Source organism: Ambystoma mexicanum, chromosome 1p, assembly GCF_040938575.1.
Source record: "Ambystoma mexicanum isolate Mex_15411 chromosome 1p, UKY_AmexF1_1, whole genome shotgun sequence".
NCBI classification, from domain to species: domain Eukaryota; kingdom Metazoa; phylum Chordata; class Amphibia; order Caudata; family Ambystomatidae; genus Ambystoma; species Ambystoma mexicanum.
Window position 1 is genome coordinate 266,329,351 of NC_090921.1, and position 20,922 is coordinate 266,350,272.

The window sequence follows — 20,922 nt, forward strand, 5'->3', positions numbered from 1 at the left end:
GAAGCATTTCCTATTGGCTGTGGTTAGAATGACCCAAAATTACTATACTAGAGCACATAAGTAACTGAACCTTTCAGTTTAAGTTTAAAATTCTCTAGCTTACCAAGGATTCCCAGCCTAACGACGAGGAATATTCACAGCATGAGATCTATGAAAGATCTAATTCTGGAGAAAATAGGGTACCTGTTACAAATACAGCGAGGACACAGTGGGAGGGGATGCTGGAGACTGCACTTACGGATCAGGAGTGGACAAAAGCGTGTCAAACTGAAACTATCCCTGTACTCGGGGCAAAATCTGATCCATCTGAACAAGTCCTACTACACTCCAGATAAGGCTCACACATACCATGCGGATATCTCAAAGGTTTAAGAGAGGTGCAAGAGATCAGGTAGATATCATGCATTTGGCAAGGGGGGTGCTAGAGTATGGTGTTTTTGGAGTGAGATGGGAATAAAATAAACTGTCCAGCATAGGTGTGATATTACAGGAGGACACTAAACTCTGGCTGCTGGTCCTATTCTGGCTGGAGACACAGGAGGAATTGAGATTTGTCAAATTGGCAACGGTGGTGGCCAGGCAGACTGCGGTCATGTGCTGGGAAGATAAATGGGCTCAAAAGGCCGATTGCTGAATAAAAGATTGGATACATCGTTTATTGCTATGATCAGACAGTTACATAGGCCATGCTGCAGCCCCAGCTAGCAGGACAAAGGACATCTGGTCAAGCTTGAACTGGTTTTTGGCTACTGCAGACAGGACGAACACAATAGAGTAGTAGGAACTGCATTTGTGGAGGTTGGGTGGGGAGGTGTCAGCCCCACGAGTTGGGTGTGAGGAGAGGCAGATGGGGGAATGTGTACGCAATGGGTAATGTAACCCTTTGATCATATAACCCTCGACTCCAAATGTACATGAGCTCTAACTTTCTGATGGGCTTAATTACGACATTATAATTGATACATTACAAATACAGGTTTTTAAAAAAAAGGTAGCTTGATAAAATGTGTTTCTGGTCCAAACCTCACCCACTCAGCAAAATCCCTAGGCTCCACTGTGGATAGCAGTCTATCTTTTTAACAACACACCACAAAAAATGCCCAAACGTATTGGTATCAGATCTCACTACACCACAAGATCAAGTTCTTCTAGGACTTTCCAATGGTGGTGCAGGCCCTTGTGATCTTACACATCAGTGGAGGCAATTCCCTACAAGCAGTGCTCCCGGAGGCTCACCTGGGCCCTCTCAAAGCAGACAACCATGCCGCAGCTCACCTTATCACCGGCTCTAGGAAAGTTAACTTCACCCCCCATCTTGCACAAATTACACTAGCTCTGCATCCCAGCTAGGATCTGGTTCACAACCGTATGATTCACCTACAAGGCAACCACTGCCAGTATGCCAGCCTACCTGTCGGCCAAACTATAAACATCTGTCATACTGCGAGTTGACCAAGTGCTGCCCATCACCAGAACCACACGGATTTAGGTGATCACTGCACAGCCCGAAATTCCAACAATGAAAATGCTGAATACGAAAATCGTGCCACGCAGTGATCACAGAACCTGTTTCTCCCGCATCCCGACACACACTAACCCTTCACACCCCAGCTTACCTGTTGGCGGCACACTGTGTGCCACTGACTCTGCATCTCCCTGCAACGCCAGTTCCCTTTCATGAACATGGGTCAGAACTGGTACTTTACTGTCCCTCGCTATCCGTGTAATAGAAAAGAACAACCCCACAACCCCTGAACCCATTATACCGAACAAAAGGAGCGGGGGACACCCCTTTAAATCCTGCTCCCCTTGTTTGGTATAATGGGATTTGGTATTTTGGTTACCACTGAATGTACAGTAAACACGCTTTCGGCATTTTGTTATAACAGTAATGTAGCGATACCTAACCACACTGGCTTGCAAGGAGGCAACGAAGAAACAATCTCCAGGAAACTAAGAAAACAGTCTCCTGCCCATGCTACGCTTCGATCCCATTGAACTCCATCCTGGTGGCAATCTGGACTGCTCCAAGTCTCCTTCACTTTGGGAAAATACTGAAGATCTGGCTCTTCCAACAACATCTAGTTGTAACCTGCATTTTCTTGTACAACCCCCAACCGTATACTGTACTTTGATACTAATGTTTACTTGATGACTTGTTAAATTCTCGCTACCAATGTTTGCTCTATGACCCGTACTGTACTTCATTGCTCCTTGCGCTATAAAATATATAACCATTAACATCATAAACAACAACTACTGTTGGGTCCCTACGTTAAGCACGAGACATCGTCACTGGTGCAAGTTTCACATCTCAGGCGGCAGATTTATTGCTGGCCAAACCTAAAAGAACCAAAGACATAACAGAAGTCTCTATTGGGAATTGCACTATTTTGCTTAAACATATTTTGAACCACGTTCTTAGAATGTCACCTTTGTGTCCATTGACTATGTTAGGCAAGATTGTATGTAGTAACCCTGTGGGAGACTACACCAGCCTTGTCCTCTTGGCAATAGGAAACCCAACCTTTGGTATAGGCCTGTACTACACAAGTTGGTAAAGTGACTGAGCAGTCAGGCTTATCTCAAGAGGGGTCAATGAGAGCTGTACGGTTGTAACAGAGATTCACAATGACATGTATTCAAATAAAACAAATATACTCCAGGTTTCTTGATTAAAATAATGATTAATTTAACAGTCAGTTTTAAAATATGCAACACTTAAATATACACTTCAGTTCAGGTAAGTAGATACCCTTTTGAGATGGCACACAGACACTTCCTACACCCTCAGGTAACTTCAATTGTTATTAGGACTTTGTGGACATTAATATATCACTTTCCACACTTAAAAAGTAATGCTGAAGTTGTGGTAAAAAGGAAAAGGTTAGGGAAGGAAACAATGGTGAACAAGTTTCTCAAACAGGTAAGCACTTTAGAATCCCCCAATGCAATATGGATTAACCGGTTTCCAGCTATACACACTGGCGTAACAGGGGCCCCCGCACCCCCTGCGGTGCGGGGGGCCCCGCCAGCACATGTGTGGGGGGGCCCCCCTGGAGAAAAATTTTTCCAAATTTATTTTTTTCCTTTTTCAATTTACTCTGCATTTATAAAGAAATGATTTCTGTAACCGAAATCATTTCTTTATAAAGGCAGTTACTTCAAAAATAAATGTTCTTTTTGAAGTGAGAGGGCTCCGCCCCCCCCATGGCATGGCTGACCTTAGGCTGGAGGCCTCCATGTCATAGTGTGGGGGGAGCCCTATGACTTAAAAAAGAAAAAGTTTATTTTTTAAGTCACTCTGCCTTCCCAAAGAAATTATTGCCGTTATGGTTCGGTCCTTAACAGAAATAATTTCTTTAAGAAGTCAGAGTGACTTCAAAAAGAAACAATGGGCCTCATTACGGGTTTGGAGGTAACCGTGCCGGTGCTACCGGCAGGTTGCCGCCGGACCCGTAATGATTTACCGATGCCCAACTTCCCGGGAAAACAGGCATTTTACAAGCCCGCGGTCGGGGAAGTCAGGCGCCGGCAAATGGTAAGTCCCCATTTCCATTGGACTCTACGGAATGAGGTCCATGGAAGCACTGGCACCGTTAATAATGGTGCCGGTGCTTCCATGAAAACTCTGCGGGTGGGTGTCAATCCGCCTGGCAGGTCTGATCTAACCTGCCGGGTGGGATAGCAACCGCCCGCAGAGCAGTAATATGCCGATCCGGAAACAACAGTGCCGGTAAGCCTACTGGCACCGTAGTTTCCAGACTGGCATAGTTGTAATGAGGCCCAGTTTTTGGGGAAGTATTAGGGCTCCCCTCAACCCCATGACGTGTGTGTGAGTGTAGGGTGAAAGGCTGCACAATTAAATGTATAGGTGGCTGCCTGTGTGAGCATATGATGAAAGGGTGCACACTTAAATGTATGGGTGGGTGCCTGGTAGTGTGTGCCTCTATGGTGAAAGGGTGCACACTTAAATATATGGATGGCTGGGTGCGCGTGTGTGTATATGGTGAATGGTGTGTGTGCTTGCGTTCAGGGGCACAACAAATCTACATTTCAGGGGGCTAACCCTTCAAATATTGGGAGAGGCGCCAACTTCATGGGTGGTGAGGGAGGGGCAAACTTATTTGTTTGGGGCACCTCATTTCTTTATGCATTTTAATGAGACTATTCTAGTGCAGCTTCAATGTTACAAGCAGTTAACTCTCTCCTTCAAGTTTGACAGCACTCACTTATGGACTGCTGTGAGAATGAGCGGTCTCCTGCCGCCTCCCTACCCTTCCAATCACTCCGCTGGCATGCAAGTATTAAACCCACATCACGATTTCAATTGCCTAAAAAATGTGGCATTTGAATGCAGGTACTAACAGTGAAATGCTTTATGTTAGTAATTGCTAGGCTCTTGCTAATAGCAAAATCCAGGTGCCATTTAACATCTGTGTCCTGTTCGGTCTGGCAACTGCTGTGAAGGTCGACCAGGTTGAGTCATCATAGCCCAAAATGTCAGGGGGATGGGGGAGGGAGTGCTGAATCCCAGTCAACTCAATGGTGTTGCACCAATACTTGCGTTTAATGCCTTGATTACTCATTACTCCTAGCCCTATTCTTCCTCGTTCCAGTGTGTATGAGACAGTACTTGTGTATGAGGCAGAGTGCCTTATACACAAGTACTGGGATGAGGTAGAGGTACATGGAGGTAATGCCCTGTAATCATCATTACTTCTAGTCCCACTTTTCCTCATCCCAGTAATTACCTGAGGCAAAGAGCCTCATGCGTAAACTCTGGGACAAGGAAGAGGGACGTGGAGGTAATTTTGGGCCCAGGAGCTGAGTTTGGAGGTTGGGGTAGGGTTGGGAGGGAGAGGGGATGTATGTGTGGGGGTGGGGGTGCAGGATTGTGCAACAAATCATAAAGGCCGTCCATGTCCAGGCTAATCAGGCAGGATATGTGGTATTAGTGGCTAGAGAGGCATTTTGGTGTAGACAGTCTAGTTATTCCTCAGTTTGGTATGACATTTTTTTTTAACTGGGCATTCTGATAAAGCAGTCCTGCTAAGTGAATTACCTGGCTAGACTGCCATTTGGGTGCTGCCAGTCTAGCGGCTTCTCACTGTGGCTTTGTATATTTTTCTGGGCATCTGATCAAATGATATGATATAAGTCATTTATAACGCGCCTGTACACAAGTGTTTCTAGGCGCAGCAAGACAAGGGCGGGAAAATAGAGGGAGGACAAGACAAACAATCTTACTAGGCCTTGTGTCATTCAGATCATGCAAGTGCAAGAACGAGAAGTGCAAGGGGGAAAAGCGAGGGGGGGAGTGCAAGGGAGAGGAGAGGGAAAAAAGGGCAGCAATGCTCTGAGTAAGTGCAGCGCGGCTCTGGGGGTTTCCACACATTTGGTCGAAAAAAATTGGTCGACCAGACAAATGGTCGAACCAATTTGGTCGAAAACCAAATGGTCGAATTTTTTTATTTTCACCTTTTTTTTGGGGGGGGGTCCCCCCCCGCAAACCCCTTTTTTTTCTAAAAACCCATTTTTGTAAAAAAACAAAAACCCGAAAAATAAATATATAATTAAAAATAAAATGCGACCATTTGGTTTTCGACCAAATTGCGTCAACCAAATGTCATTCGACCAGTTTTAGGTCGACCAAATGTCTGGACACCGGCTCTGGGTAGTGCAAGGCAAGGAGAACAAGGGACTGTAGGGTTACAGTTACAGCCCCTAAGTGCATGGTAGGCCCAGAGGCAGTGCAAGAGTGACTGATCAAGAAAGAGTCTGGACTCAGTGAGACTGAGGGTAGCCAAGCAACCAGTCGATACAGCAGACAAGTAGGTCAGGTAGGCCAGCAGGGGAGGGAGAGAGAGGAAAGGTTTGAGCTGCTTCCGGAAGTTCAGGTGGTCCAGCTCAAATTTGAGAGGGGCAGGGAGGCTATTCCAGAGGGAGGTGCCTGCAGAGGAGAGAGATCTACCACCCACTCTCTGCCTGAAAAAGTGTTTAACCCTCAAAGAGTTGTAGGTAACAGAGGAAAGGGCTTGAGAAGGAAGATATTTTGGAAGAGAGCGTTGGATGTAGTGTGGGACCCAGGCCCAGAAAGCCTTGTGGACAATGCAAAGGGTAATGATCTTGATCCTTGCAGCAACTGGGAGCCAGTGGAGAGATTTCAGGGCTGGAGAGATACGATCCCTGGGCTTGAGGCCAAGGATACGTCTCACAGTCCTTTTCTGGATTAGTTGCAGAGGGTGGAGAGTAGAGGAAGGCAGATTGAGAAAGAGGATGTTGCAGTAGTCCAGCCTAGAGAGAACCAAGGCTCTGGAGACAGTGAGTTATGGGGGAAAGTGAGCAAGGGAAGAGTACCTTTGAAGAGGAGCAGCTGGTAGTGGGACTTCCTGGCGACATCCGAGATGTGAGGAGAGAACGAGAGAGTGGAGTCAAAGATGACACCAGGTCGTTTGCCTCACAGAATGTCGAAGGAAGAGGGCCCAAGGCGGGCGGCCAGAGTGAGAGAGGGAAAGCAGGGGCTGGGGTCCCAATAAGAAGGATCTCCGACTTACTGACATTAAGGCAGAGATCATTGGAGGCACACCAATCCTGAATCGCAGATAGACAGTCAGGAATGAGCAAGAGAGGAGAGGAGTCTGAGGGGAGCCTGAAGGAAAGCGGCGTGTCATCTGCATAACATTGAAAGTTAGAGGCGAAGGTAGAGATCAGGTGGGCCAAAGGGGCCAAGTAGAGGTTGAAAAACCAGGGTGAGAGGATGGAGCAGAGAGAAAGGGACCAAGTTGGACCTGGGAGGGACTGTCCAAGAGGAAGGAGGTCAGCCACTCAAGGGCCTGATCCGTGATGCCCATGTTCTCATGGAGTCGATTCAACAGGATTGATCAGGATGGCGTGATTGACCGTGTCGAAAGCAGAGGAAAGATCAAGGAGGTTGAGGACAGAAGGAATGCTGGAATCAATGTTAGAGAGCAGATCTTCACAGGTGTTCAGGAGAGCAGTTTCCGTGACTCTGGCAGCTCTGAAGCCAGACTGAAGGTCCTGGAGCACAACCAACATATTCCGTGTGGAGAGTAAGCTGGGAGATGGACAGCTTTTACAACAGTTTGCCCAGGAAAGGGGTGATGGAGATTGGGCAATAGTTTGCCGGGCAGGCAGAACCGGCAGACAGCTTCTTGAGGAGTGGATGCACAAGGGAGTGCTTAACGGGAGAGGGGAACGTGCCAGTGGTGAAAGTGTGATTACAGAACTCGGCCAAGGCTGAAGCGAGGGTGTGTGCATTAAAACACATATTTATATCGTTCTGCTAGTGCAGTGTGTGGCATATACCTTCAGCAGCACATTTGTGGGTATTGCGCAAGCGTGATGATCTATGGTGACCCAGAGTGTGGCGCGACCAGTGATTTGTTGCTGAGTTGGGGGGGTGGCCCTCAGCATGGCTCGCAGGGGGGCCCCCACATTTTGTGTTACGCCACTGGCTATACAAGTAAGGTATGTATGACTTTTTGGAGTGATAGTTAAACAAAAAGTCAGAGGGTAACAAGAGTCTTCAGGGAGCCAGGACAGCCAATGCCAATTGAGAAAAGTCTAGGAGAGCTGAGGCACTTCTTGAAGCTAGGCAAAAGTCTTGCACAACGTTAAAGAGAGTTTTCTTGTAAAAAGAAATCCCTGTTGGGCCACAAGCTGCGAGGCTTGTGAAGAAGCTGCAAGCAACTCTGCAAAGCCATCTACTGCAAGTCTCAAACGAGAGCAAGCAAGCTTCACTCAACAAGGAGGCAAGGACCCCTGGTTTCACAGTACCTCAAGTCTGAAGAAAAGCTTCCAGTTGGCTTCTTTTCCTGTTGTAGTCCTGCAGATCCGGTTGTTCCTGGGCCGCTGTCTTCAGGACAAAATATCAGAGGATGTATGGGGTCTCCTGCACTACAGTTTGTAGCTCGGCGGCAGCAATGGGCACACTTCAGCAGCACTTCATGGTTTCAGCTACTCGCAAATATTCCCACCGCGGTTCTTGGACACCTTGTGAACTTTCCTTGCTTCTGGGGTCCAGCATTCGGTTAAGGTGGCTCAGGCTTAGTTGGTTCAGCTTCGAGGGAGTCTGGAAGATCTTCCTGGAGCTCGGGTTCCGGCTTAAAGGCAATGCACTTGATTCGGGCGTTCTGGTCCCCTGGCACTCTGTTCCTGCAGCAGCAATGGAAGTACAGTCAGCAGAGAGAGGGGTTCCAGTTGAGTTCGTTTTAAGGCTGATGTTCTCACCAACCCAAGGGGAGAAGTTGTCCTTTCCGGGCTTCTCGATGTCGAAATTGGAGCTTCAGCACTGCAGCAGGGCTTCACCGGGCAAACCAACGGTCCAGGAGCTGCAGCAAGCTTCTCTCAGTTTCTTTCTTTGGTTCCTTCTTCCAGTGGTCGACTCTGCCTTCCTTGCAAAAGGCCTCGCCTTTTATGCAATTCTCTCCTATTCATTCGCAGCCTAGCTTTAACTCACACTGCAGGGTGGCTGTCCTCCAAGTCAGCCAGCCCGCCAATGAACTTTGGGTGCATTCCTGTAAGCAAGCAGACTAAGCACAGGGAATTTCGGGAACCTCCCTTGCTTCCTGCCCTGCCAGACACGCTGGAGCCAGAGGCGGGCTTCACCAGTGAAACCCGCCAAAGACAAAATTAACAAAGGGACCAAACTTGGTTTGGCGCGCAGAGTAAATCTCAAGAAGGACCTTTCCAACAAGAAATGGCGAAAAAAGAAAACTGGGGCCATTTTGACAAAATAGGCCCCCCAGGGGTGCAATACTGCAGCTGCGAGGGCAGCCTGCAGTAAAAACGCACAATGGTAGGAAAAAGTAAACCACTGTCCCCAGCCATTAATTGTAGAAAGGGTAACATAAAATTGTTACAAGGGAAGGTAGACAAAGGGGATACTAAGTAAGCACTCCAGCACTCTATGTAAGATAGTGTGTGCTGGGTATACAAAGAGAAAAAGGTAAGTAAAGTCAATTTAACTTCACTACTCTGGCAAACAGTAGTTTATCCCATAGAAAGTATTTAAACCTTGGAGGAATCCAAATGACTTCTCTGTGACACTGCACTGAGGGTGCTGTGTGTCAATACCAAATTATGATGCCTATGGAGTTTCAGACTCCAAAACCAAAAGACATACAGGGGTCAGATCAAATAAAAATGCATATCTCGGGAGGATAGCTGAGGGGCAACGTGCTCACCTTGGAAGCAAAACGACACAAGTTCGATCCCCGGGTCCGCGCTTTGAAACCTTTGGGTATTAGAGCCAAAGGAGCAAGCACACATGCTTTGAAACACAATGGTTCCCACAGCTAGATTATCTAAGGAAATCTCAGGGAAAAGTGAGTCACAATAATGCGCATGTCCCCAACAGTCTCATCCGGTTTCCACCGTTATCATTAACGTGCCGACAGCTCATCTGGCTGGAAGACCAAGGTGAAGCAAAGAACACCAGTTGGTTTGTTCCCATCGCCTCCTACCCCTTGGAGATTCTGGTCGGCGGTCCTTGCCCTAAGTGGACTACACTCCTCCCTATCTGGAGAAAGAAGCAGTCACATTCGAAGGCCTTGATCGCTATGTCGTTACTTGTTATGCGAAGCCTGGTGAGTCCGTCCTTCACACGGTCAGGGAAAAAATGCTCAGGGCCATGTATTTGCCTCAGCAGTTAAAGCTCTCAAGGGCTGTTGAGAGGAATATGTGGCCGGAGGCCTTAGGCAACTCTGCATATGCTCGGATAACCTGTAAATTGGTTCACCGGGGCACTGCATCCCCCCACAGCAGTTTTTACGTGAATCTGAAAAGTAACTATTATATTGAGCGTGAGGTTGTTGAGTGTATGTGGCTTGTGATTGCGCTTGTCACTTGTCCCCCTTGCCTGCTTGTCTGTTCACAGAATTATGGTGCATGTGGATGAATGGTAGCCCAGAGATTGTTGGGTGAACGTGATGGATGTATTGTTTCGAGTTAGAACTGAGCTGTGAGTGTCTCCCTCAATCGGTCATAAAAGTAGGTGGAACCCTCGGGCTACATGTAATAAAGTAACCTGAAAGTGCTGCAAGTCATTACATGTGTCGTGAGCAGCTTTCTTCAGGTTTGTGGTATAACAATAACCCCTCATGATGGTGCCCCAGCTAGACCACAATCCCACTAGCGGAATCACGACGCAGAACGCAGCATGCATTATCGGTAACCATAGCAACGATAAACTTAACAACGATGGTTCATCATTCAAAAGGTTACTCGCATAAGGTTGCGACATGGCTGCAAGTCAAATGAGACATATGCGCTCACAGGGAAGCCGATATTATCTGAGCAAACGCAATCGTGTTTTTTGAAATTTCATTACCTCACTGTTCGGAGATAGTCTGCACATGAATGCTACGCTGAGAACCTATAGCATGAAAGCACACAACTTTCTCCGTTCCCCTACATGTACCGGTGGGGTCCTCATGCCTGTAGGAGTGAATTTGAGAATGGGTGGATTGATATCCCATGTAAATCCAATTTGACAGCGGTGTAGATTTGCTGTAAATCACTAATGTAATGCGACTAGTCTACCCATATTAACTAGCCGCTATGGTTGGGGACTTTGAACTGCATATTATTTGCCTCAACTCTAGAAACATTACGGGATTGCTTGGAACCCGTAAGGGCTGTCTAGCACCATACTAAACTGGCAGTTTTAATCACCTAGCACCAATTTGGCTAGAAGAGATGCCTGCGCTACAGCATTTATCTATTATCTCACCTTCCAAGGCACACTGCCTCCTCAGAACTATGCACAACTACTTCATCAACATAGTTCTGCGTGTAAAGGTTTGGGCTAACTTAGCACTCCTTAGGACTTCCTCCATATGGCTGGTCCATCGTGCACCCATCTGTGCGACCCGCCACATTCAATATAAATATTAGCCTGAACCTGAGAGTGTGTCCTGCGAGTATTCCTTTTCTAAATGTGTGATGCTCCACAATGTTGAAAACAGAATACAATATGTTGAGATGAATATGTACACTAGTGGTACTAGTAGCGATACCGTTCCTTTGATTTTTCATAGGGCCAGATTGAATGTCTCTACAAACCAGTCTAAGGTGTTGACCATTTCATTTTGACATTTGCATTTTCGACAGTTAGAGTGGTTAATGCAAATACCACCACTCCTCAAAAACAGATATTCCTTGCCACCTATTTAGAAGACAGTGCTGAAGAAGGTGGCATTAGTTACATAGCACACCGACAGCGGTCGACACATATGTGGAGACGGCAGGAAGAGTCCTGCCGCATTTCACGTCAGAACCACGGGGAGACTTAGAAACCATAATGTCCATCCCCCTGGTTTAGTCTTAATAACACGTTTTTAGCCCTCTACTTAGAGATACGTTTTTAATCAGGGCATATTCACCTTCAGTATTGGCCAACAAAGCAAGCTTTGCCATAATACTGCTCGGGAATTACCCTTATCTCGCAATTTTTAACCTTTCTAAGAAGTGAAGCTTCACGCTGGTTTCCCTGTCCAAACCTCCATTACTTACTAAGAATCTTGCATCTGTGTTGTCATACAATGAATCATAACTAAGTAAAGAGGACAAAGAGTTGAGCAATTATCAATTGATTTTTCCCTTTTTCTTACTCTATTTATTGTGCATTTATTAGGTGCTTATACAACAAGCAAATTGTGTTTCAAAGCGCCCACAGAGCAACAGGGAGGTAACACAGGATAGAAATTACTGGGGTATAAAGACAAACCTACTAGGCCTTGTGAGCATTCAGAGCGTGCAAGTGCAGGGAGGGGATGGGAAGAGGGGAAGGGGGGGTAACTGCTGGAGTGCCCTTTGCCCGTGAGTCAGCAGCAGGTGTAAATGCCCAGTGTATGAGGTGCTAGGGAACTTTCATCTGTAAAAATAAGTGGGTAAGTGCAGGCCTACAGTGGCGAAGGCCAGTAAGTGCCAAGACCAGTGCTAGCTGCATGCAGAGGCTGAGGCGATTGGGTGTGGCAGACCAGGGACCTGAAGGACACATAAGGGCCCTGGTCACCAATCACAGCGATTGTGAGATTAGCAGAGGAGGGAAGCAGAGAAGGAGGAGGTGAAAAGGAAGGGCTTTAAGAGCTTTGTGAATTTTAGGAGGTCCGGCTCAAGACGAAGAGGAAGGGGAAGGCTGTCCCATAAGAGAAAGACAGCCGAGCAACGAGATCGACCTCCGGCCCTCTGTTTTAGACAAACTAGAGAGAGACTATTTAGTAAGAGCAAGTTGCAGGTAGCATGGTCCCCGACCCCAGACAGCCTTATGGATGATTCAGAGGTATTTTAGCTTGATCCTTGCAGCAAACGGGAGCCAGTGAAGCCACTGTTAGACAGGCAGCACATCAGCACTGCCTAGGGATAGGGTTTAGACCGGTAGGGATAGATAGTCCTCATCTGTCCACCCCTTTCTCTGTCCTATATTGATTCTCAGATTCATAATAGTCTATCTAGAAAGAGATCTGGCCTCTAGACTAGTGACAAGATGCAACCAGTAATTTTCTGCTCTCCTTACCTTCTGAGACCTTTCAAATCATTAGATCACTCACAAGCGTTATACATGGTATGGTAATGTTTATTTATATAGCGCCCACACACAGGCAAGTGTTTCAAAGCGCTCAAGGAAGGAGGGAAAACAGGGAAAAAACAATAGTTGCTCAGAGCCCTTGAATTTCTGAGACGATAACAGTCTGCACAGTAAGATTAAGTGAATATGAAACATTTAACAGTTTAGATACAGCGAATAGGCCTGTCAGCGATTCTGCGGTTTTTCCTAGTGCACATTAAGGCTTGAAGACAAGGGAGAACCGAAAGACGATCTTCAGGCAGGGCTGTATACACATCGAGGGCAGGGGACCAAGTGCATTAGTAGATTGGAGAAGTGCAGGGAGAGAAGCTCTCAGGGTTTTCTATTACAAGTGCGGCAAGTGCAGAGGGACTGGAAGGGGTGCCTAGGACCTGTGAGGCTCCGAGGTACACCAGGCGGACAGGCAATAAGCTGTGTAGAAGGAGGAAGAGAAGGAAGAGCAGAGGGCTCGGTTAGCAGGGTAGGGTGAAAGAGAATGAAGAGGAGAAGAGGAAGGTCTTGAGGAGTTTCCGAAACTTGAGAATTTCAGGCTCAAGACAGAGGGTGGAAGGGAGGCTGTTCCATAGGGAGGCACCTGCTGAGGAAAGGGTTCTCCCTCCAAATCTATGCTTGGAGAACCGGCTCACTTGCAGAAGGTTGGAGGTAGATTAGCAGAGGTCTCGAGAGGGACATGCTCGGATATACCAATATACTCCATGGTTTGCCCCTTTTTTCGCGTTACAAAAATGATCCAAGACCTCACCTGATCAAAGATACCATTCTTGGAGATGAGTTGTCCACGAGCCCTGGTATTGATCTCCAAGGTGTATCTCATGTGAGGCATCAGGAGCTGTAACAAAGCAAGAAAGTAAATAGCAGCTACATTTTGGTATAATACACAGTCAGTATTGGTGCGTCCCTCCCTCTCTCCCCCCAAATTCCCTCTCTCTCTCTCTCTCTCTGCTGGGGAGCGTCACTGTCAGTACCACCTGACATCCCTGCTTGTGGGGCATATTGCCAGGATCATGATTTCTCTGCCTCATTAATAACATGTTAGAACACCAGAATAAAGAATTCTTAACCAGCTAGCGAGCGCGTCACACATTCTATCATACATTTACCCTGCTTGTAGTGTGTCACAATGTCAGTATCACAGCTCATTTCTCTAGATTGTCAAGGTCAGTACCAGAGCTAGGTTTCATGCTTGCGAGTGTGTCATAATGCAGTCCCAGGGCTGGTTCTTGCTTGCAAGTGCGTCAGGACAATGACTTCCTTCCTTATTTGTGTGTCACAATGTCAGAAAATGTATGTTGCTTTGTTGGTTTGTTGTACTCTCGGGGCGAATACATCCTTCCACACGTATGCGTCAATGATTTAACCAACGTTACTATCTTGTGAATTTCACATTGTCAGTGAGCTGCTTTTAGTACCAGAATCCTTTTCCTGATTAAGTGTTATACTATCTGGGGACTTGCTAATTTCCTTGCTCATAACTATGTAATCAATACTGCATTTACTTTTCCTGATTACCATAATGTATTGCTGTCTGGATGATAATCGGATGTCACTACTTGCGAATATACCACCTTGTCAATGCCAAATTTCGACTTTCTGCCCAAGTGTCAAATTCTTTTAATTCTGCTTCTGAGTGTGCCATACTCTCACATTGAAGGATTGCTTCCTTCAACGTCTGTGAGTCACAGTCTTTAGCAGAGCCCCCATAGATGATTGTGTATGCATTACATTGCAAGCAGAATGTCCTCTTTCTCTTGTTGCGAGTGCTTCACGCTGTCAGTCCAAGGATTCCTTTACCTCCTTGTGGGTGCGTCACACTTCGGTACTTGCGCTCCGTTACCTGCTTGCACAATGACTTCTCTCCCTGCTTGTTTGCTCATCATATTTATAGGACAATTCATTACTAACTTCCTTGTCTTAGAGCAGGTCACTATGCTCGGAAAACTGCTTTTTTCCTGCTCAGGAGTGTGTCACACCATTAATATTACAATGTCCTGCTTTGCTTATGAGACACTGTGACAAACTGGATTGTACCCCACAGGAGTACAAGGATGAGTGGGGGTTTAATGGCCCACTCAGCCCTCACACTTACCAAAACCCAACGCAATCATAAAGGTAAAACAGGGACAGTTAAGAGATATACCTCCTTTGCCTATTATAGCAACGTTGGCTGAGGAAAGGCTATGCTCTTAACAGGGGGTGAGGGAGTGAATGTGTTCCAGCAGTGACCCAAACACAGTAACAGTCCAACATAAAGGGACTGTGCAATCAAGGTTCTATAAAACTATATGTACCAACAGTGCATCTGCAATAGAACGAAACTGAAACACTACACAAAAACCCTCCTGGTGAAAGACAAAGAGGAAGTCATAGACTGGAAAAATCGCATCTTCTTTCATCTAAGACCTATCCTTTTGTGATTGGCGAGGTGACCTATCAAATCTCTAGGATCCCAGTGGACCGAGACAGCAGTTCGTGGTCAGCAGTACCTGGTTTGGACTCTTGGGTGGGTTGGTGATATCGAACCCAGTGTCAAATGTTGATATGAAAGGATGAAGCTCAGTTCGGCACATTGGATTGTGTGGGCCCAATCAGCAAATGAGCAAGGGTAAATGCAGTTGCTCTGTGCTGTCGAAAGGGGGCTCTCAGCGATGCAGGTCGGAGCAATCCCAGGATCTTCTCAGTTTGGCCAGGTCGAGTCGGGTTTTAGCAGCTGGGAGTGCTCGATGCTCGAACTGCTGGAGAATCACGCCAGCGGGCGATGGTCATTGAAAGGGTGATCTGGGTGCGCCGATTGTAGAATTAATGAACCAACCATTCAAATGCTAGCCGGGCAGAACAATGGTTATAACCCCTGATCAGAGTAATTCAAGGTGCGGTGAACACTGTGCGACCGGTTCTGTACGGCAGAACAGGGATGTTCAGCTTGTGGTCCTCTGGCTGCTATGAGGCCCACTCAGGGGGCTCAAGGACAGGATGGTTCCTTTCAGGGTCTGCTCTCCCAGTTTAGGACATTCCAGTGCAGAGTGATAGATCCTGGTCCACAACAACGGGCACTCCCAAAGTGCCCTGGAAGTGGATAGGGGCCCAAGCTCTCTTCTGCCTTGGACATTCCTTCTTCACCTCAAACAGAGGGCTTTGGAAAGTGCAGCTATCCCAAAAGGCGTACAACGAGTTCTTCTCAGGTGCCTCAGAGCAAATCTTTAAAAGAAGAGATCTCTCACCCCTTCAAGTCACTTTAAAGACAAAAGTGTCCAGGTAATTGGTCCACAGCTAGCCTGTTCGTGGTCCAATTCCTGTTCTTGGATGGAATGGACTTTTCCCTTCTGTCGTCATACCCAAAGTGCTTTGCTCCAGAGGAAGTGGAGAAGAGAGGAAAGGGAAAGGGACAGAGAAAGAAAATAGTAGAAGTCTCCTTCCATCGACCATAGTGCTCCTGCCTATTGGAATCCTCCCCTTCCCTGCTCACTAAGAACAAAGGCCCTTAGGGATGCAGCACCCCAGGGTGAGGCTACTCCTTTTGAATGGGTGTTCTACTTTGAAACCCGAGCCCTGCGCAGCTGCATGCTGTATTGCTGTCTCTGGCAAAGGGTGGTCCTTGGCCTCACAAAGATCAAAAAGGAGGCACCTGCCCTCCAGGTTCCAGTCATACTAGCTGGCCAGAGTACACATCACCTTCCACAGCAGAGCTGGCTCACAGGATCTGACACATGTGCAATATCAAGTGAGATCTAGTGGCCATGATCATAAGTAGGGCCATCCACTATGCCTACACCAAGGCATAGCTTTATTTTAGAGTTTATCCTGGCACTATCATGGGTTACTTATGATCACTGTAGTTTTGGTTTAGGAGGGCATATCTTAAATGCCTCCCATGCAATGCAGAGGCTTGGGTGTCGCTGCGACTGTCGAGTGGGAATTTTGTGACCTGGGAGCCTGCTCTACACGACGGTTAGAGCAGATCCTGTGGATTGGGCTACTGAAGGCGCAGGACACAAGTACACTAAGCTTTTGGCATGGGGTTCATGGAAAAGGGAAATCTGATTAGCAGATTACACTTTTAGAGATGGAATTACCTGCATAATATTATTTAATAATACAAATTAAAAAAGCAGGGCTTTGCACCCTTGCAAGATGGCGATTCCTCACAGGCTCTGTCCGTGCTGAAGCTTATGTGTTCTTTCCCACCTGGCGAGTGCGTCACCCTTCAACTGTTATGATTCCGTTTCCTACTTGTTAATTACTTTCAGTGCCAGAGCAAATGTACCCGCATATGAGCATATGAGATGGTCTCTATTAATGCTACTTTTCGGCTTTCCCGGTCTTCCCCAGGTGCAGAACAACCCCCACTCCCAGCACCCCCCTCAACTGCAGTACCTTGAAGATGGGATGCAGCGATGGCAGCTGGCGCAGTGTAGCCACGCAGAGCACTTCGGCAATGAGGTGTGTGCGTAGCAGGTGTGAGCTGATCTGGTATATCTGGAAGTCAGCAGAGCGCACCCACATCTTTGCCAAAAGCCAATCCAGTTCTGGGTCGGATGGCAGGAACACAGGATTACCCTCTCCAGGAGTCTGATTCAGCTGTAAATGTAGAAGGAGACAAAGAAAATCACGGTAGCAGGGTTAAAAAGTGAAATATAGCAGTGCCTTGGTGTTGGAGGACCACTCCCTTGGTTAGAAAAGATATGCTTTAGAATAAGCGTTGGGTGTTGGGAATCCCATATGCCGCTACTGGTCTTAATGGGTTGTTGGTATGACTGGTGAAGATTTGCACACTGTTGTAAACGTAGCGGTGTTTAAATGAATATTCATGCACTGCTTGCAGGAAACCCTGATCTCTTCGGATAACCCGGTCTGCTCTTTGGCAAGCAGCCGGTACTATTCTAGGAGTTCGGTTTTCATTTCTAAATGTTAGCGTAAGATTTCAATTTGTTTTTTTACCCAGTCTAACATGAACAAAATGAAACGAAGGTACAGCTGCACCCAGGTCGTGATATTTATATGTGCTGCATCATAGCTGCCTCTCTAGGACACAGTGCACCCATGGAGATCAGTTTATTGCTGCCTAAGCATTAACCACCAAGTCCATCAGATTACTCAATTTTAGGTTAGTGAGCACATAAACATTAAAAAGAATAGCTTTTTATTAATAAAACCCCCAAATTGTTGCATTGATTTACTAAAATGCTACAAAGTGGATGAATCAGGCAGATATTATTTCTTGACAATGTACACAGAAGTCACTGCGGCGTGTAAGTGGCTATGAAACTTACTATTGGCTTAATCAGATGCAATAAATCATTGCATATCATTTCTGCTCCAGACAGTGTTTATGGATTCAGTGTGAATTAAAAAAAGCAGGAGGAGACTATTATCGATCAACAGCTGATGAGACCCAACTCCATGTGGTTTGGTCTTATTCTTTGTCCGGGTTGTTAGGCTGAATTATACGCAGTACCCTTTGGGAACACTACACACAATTAAGACTACAAGTGACAGTACAATTTCACCTTTGGTACAAACCTGTACTACACAGTTATAGTGGTAGCAGTAGAGGAGCAGCCAGGCTTGTCTCAAGAGTAAGGGAGCAGTACAAATAGTTACACAAAGGACAGCAATAACAATGATTCTGGCAAACACTGACTCAAGGTTTCCAAGTAAAAGAATATATATTTATTTACTCAACAGTTGTATAACATTTCACTATTCTTAGCAAGATAAAAATCACAATCATAAATACACCACACCACTTCCCTTAAATTCCAGACAAGTTAAGCTCACAATATGAAGTGGGAGCAAGATAGCACTCCAGCAATTTAAAAGGGAGGGAAAGACAGAGTTATTAGAAATTAGGCAACACCAACTGGTAAGTAATCAGAGCAATTGAACAAGGAGGGGCTACAAGGTTAAAATCAGATATAAAAAGGATTAGGGCCAAAGTCAATGGTTCAAAAGTCTTTGCTCAAGATAATAGGTTCAATGTAGTTTGCTGTAAAGTTTGTGGCACAGATTCCAGACGAGGTTGGGTGGTAGAAAGTTTAGTTCAAAGAGAAGAGAACGACAAGCCCTCGGATTGGAGAAATATTTCAAACACTTTCACTGCGGCTGACCGAAACAGACAACCGGATTTGCACAGTACCTTAAAACGGAGAGGGAGCTGTAGTGGAGGCGGACATTCCTGGTGGTTCCTGCAGGCTCACAGTTCCTGAAGCGACTGTCGGACTGATCAGAAGTAGGAAGACTGGAGGGTGGCTATGCAACCCAAGCAAGTCCACCGAAGACTCTTTGCTGTTGGTCATAAGTTATACATCCGCTCTTTTTGGGAGCATCTGGCATAATCTTGGCCCTGGAGGCCCCAAGTGTACTCGGAAAAGCTAGAGACCCACATCCCCTACTAGCATTAGTGTCGGCTCTTATCGCCCCACTTTGGTCATTACTGCATTGACGCACTTGACAAGTTATTTGGAATTCAAACGGTAACACTATGATAGCCACATTCTTGGTATGTCCTGAACACTAGTTCCTTCAATCCGGCGTTTGAGCTTTGCTGCACTACAAAATTCCTGTACATCGGAATCTTTGCCCCACCAATGCCTTTGTGTAATCTTGATCAGCCCAATGTGCTGAAACTTTAGATGCTGCATGAGCTCAATGACCAAGCTCTGAAGGCTCAGCTCAGGCTGAAGAGCCACTACCCACAATCGTACCGCTGCTGGTCTACGTGTGTGAATGGTCAGTATTGAAACTCATGCAATGCGCAGCCCTCTCTTGCCTGTCCCAAACAGCCCTGGGGAATGCCTTCGTTTTCTTTGTATTTTAAAGTGCGTCCCATAGGTGAATTTGGGATGCACTTTAAAATGTTCAGAAATGCCCCCAAGTTGAGCAAATTAACAGGAGCGGTAAAGAAGGGCAATTGAATGTGAAAGGATATAGGCAATGACATAGGGCCGAATTAGAGTTGCTATCCCCTCTGCCATTCATCTGGGACTCCCATCTAAATTGTTTCCAATGCATGTAAAAGTGAATATGCTCGAAAAGGTGGGGCTGTCTATTTAAACCCACACATCACAAACTAGCACAGCTCATCATTTAACCCCCCCAAAAATGTGCCATATTCTGAAAGGGCATTTGAATATGTGCATTTGGTTGGGTTACCGGAGAGCTTCAGAAAAACTTCATCTGCATCAATATACAACGGCACAAGCTACAGTGACAGAAGATCCTGGAGAGGGTTGCTATATTTGTTGAAATTAAATCGGAGACAGACAGGTCCCATATAGATCATCAGCCTCCAGTGTGGAAGCGGAGGTCTGAAAACCATCCAGTCAAACCATAAATGCTCTGTCATCAAGAAAAGATTTGAACTAACCTCTAGAGTGCTGATGCATACCCATCACTAACTCCATTCTTTCCAATAAGATATTCTGATCAAGGGTCTTGAAGGGAGCCAACAGCTCAAGCCCCATTAAGATGTCTAATCTGTCTAATCTGTCTGTTTCAATCAGCTGAAGCAGGTTTCCCCCCCCCCTCCTCCAACTTCAAGAATGGCAGTTTCTAGACCAGACTGCCACCCAGTGATATATTTTGTTCGATAGGAGTTTGAAGTTGACATGAAGCAGCATTATCCAAAATCTTAAGAGGGAGGCTATTTTGGCAATCAACCAGTAGTTGGCACAGAGGGAAAGGCCCAGATTAGCAGTTTTGAATAATGGAGTAGTCCAGGTCTTCTAAAGATCATCAAGGACAAAAATGTCAGAAAAGGATCCAGCCACACAATTTACATCAGAGGGATTTAGTGAGTCGACGCATTCCTCAAGAAACAGTGTGTTGACAAAAGTGAACCGGGCCGAGGGATGTCCAGGGGAACGGTTTTAAAAAGGGACATTAGATTTGTGAAGGAAGGAAAAGTCATAGTGAACCCGGTGGAGGGAGGCTGGAAGTGAAGAAGGGTCTGTGCCCGGAAGAGGGTGACCCAGGGGTGAAGAATCCTCACCTTAAGTGAAGCCAAGAAACAAACTAATTTTGTTGAAGGAACTTTTGTTTTGCTATTTTAATACATCAGGCCCTCGAAGGTAAGAGACTTTCTAGGAAAATGAGACTTGGCAATCGAGGCTCATGATAAACTAACAAAAACATGGGGAAGGGAGATCCAAACTGACCCATCCTGACATATTTGTGAACACTTCTTTCTTTTCTTGAAAACAATCCCACACCCCTTTCTTATTAGTTTTAAGGTTTGGCAATTGTTTTCTTTTTAGTATAGGCCTTTTTATATTTGACACAACGCCACTAGGACAGCCTTATTTTCATTTGAT

At 46.2% G+C, this 20,922-nt stretch overlaps 1 protein-coding gene across 1 annotated transcript in view; it reads right to left on the minus strand.

The window, feature by feature from the left end:
- Positions 1 to 20,922, minus strand: part of LOC138568813 (polyunsaturated fatty acid lipoxygenase ALOX12-like) — a 265,719-nt gene that overhangs the window by 117,568 nt on the left and 127,229 nt on the right. Inside the window, exons 8-9 of the mRNA XM_069646585.1 lie at positions 16,985 to 17,188; positions 13,356 to 13,442 (exon numbers count right to left, since the gene is read on the minus strand). Coding sequence (XP_069502686.1) covers positions 13,356 to 13,442; positions 16,985 to 17,188 — 291 coding nt within the window. The remainder of the gene's footprint in view (positions 1 to 13,355; positions 13,443 to 16,984; positions 17,189 to 20,922) is intronic.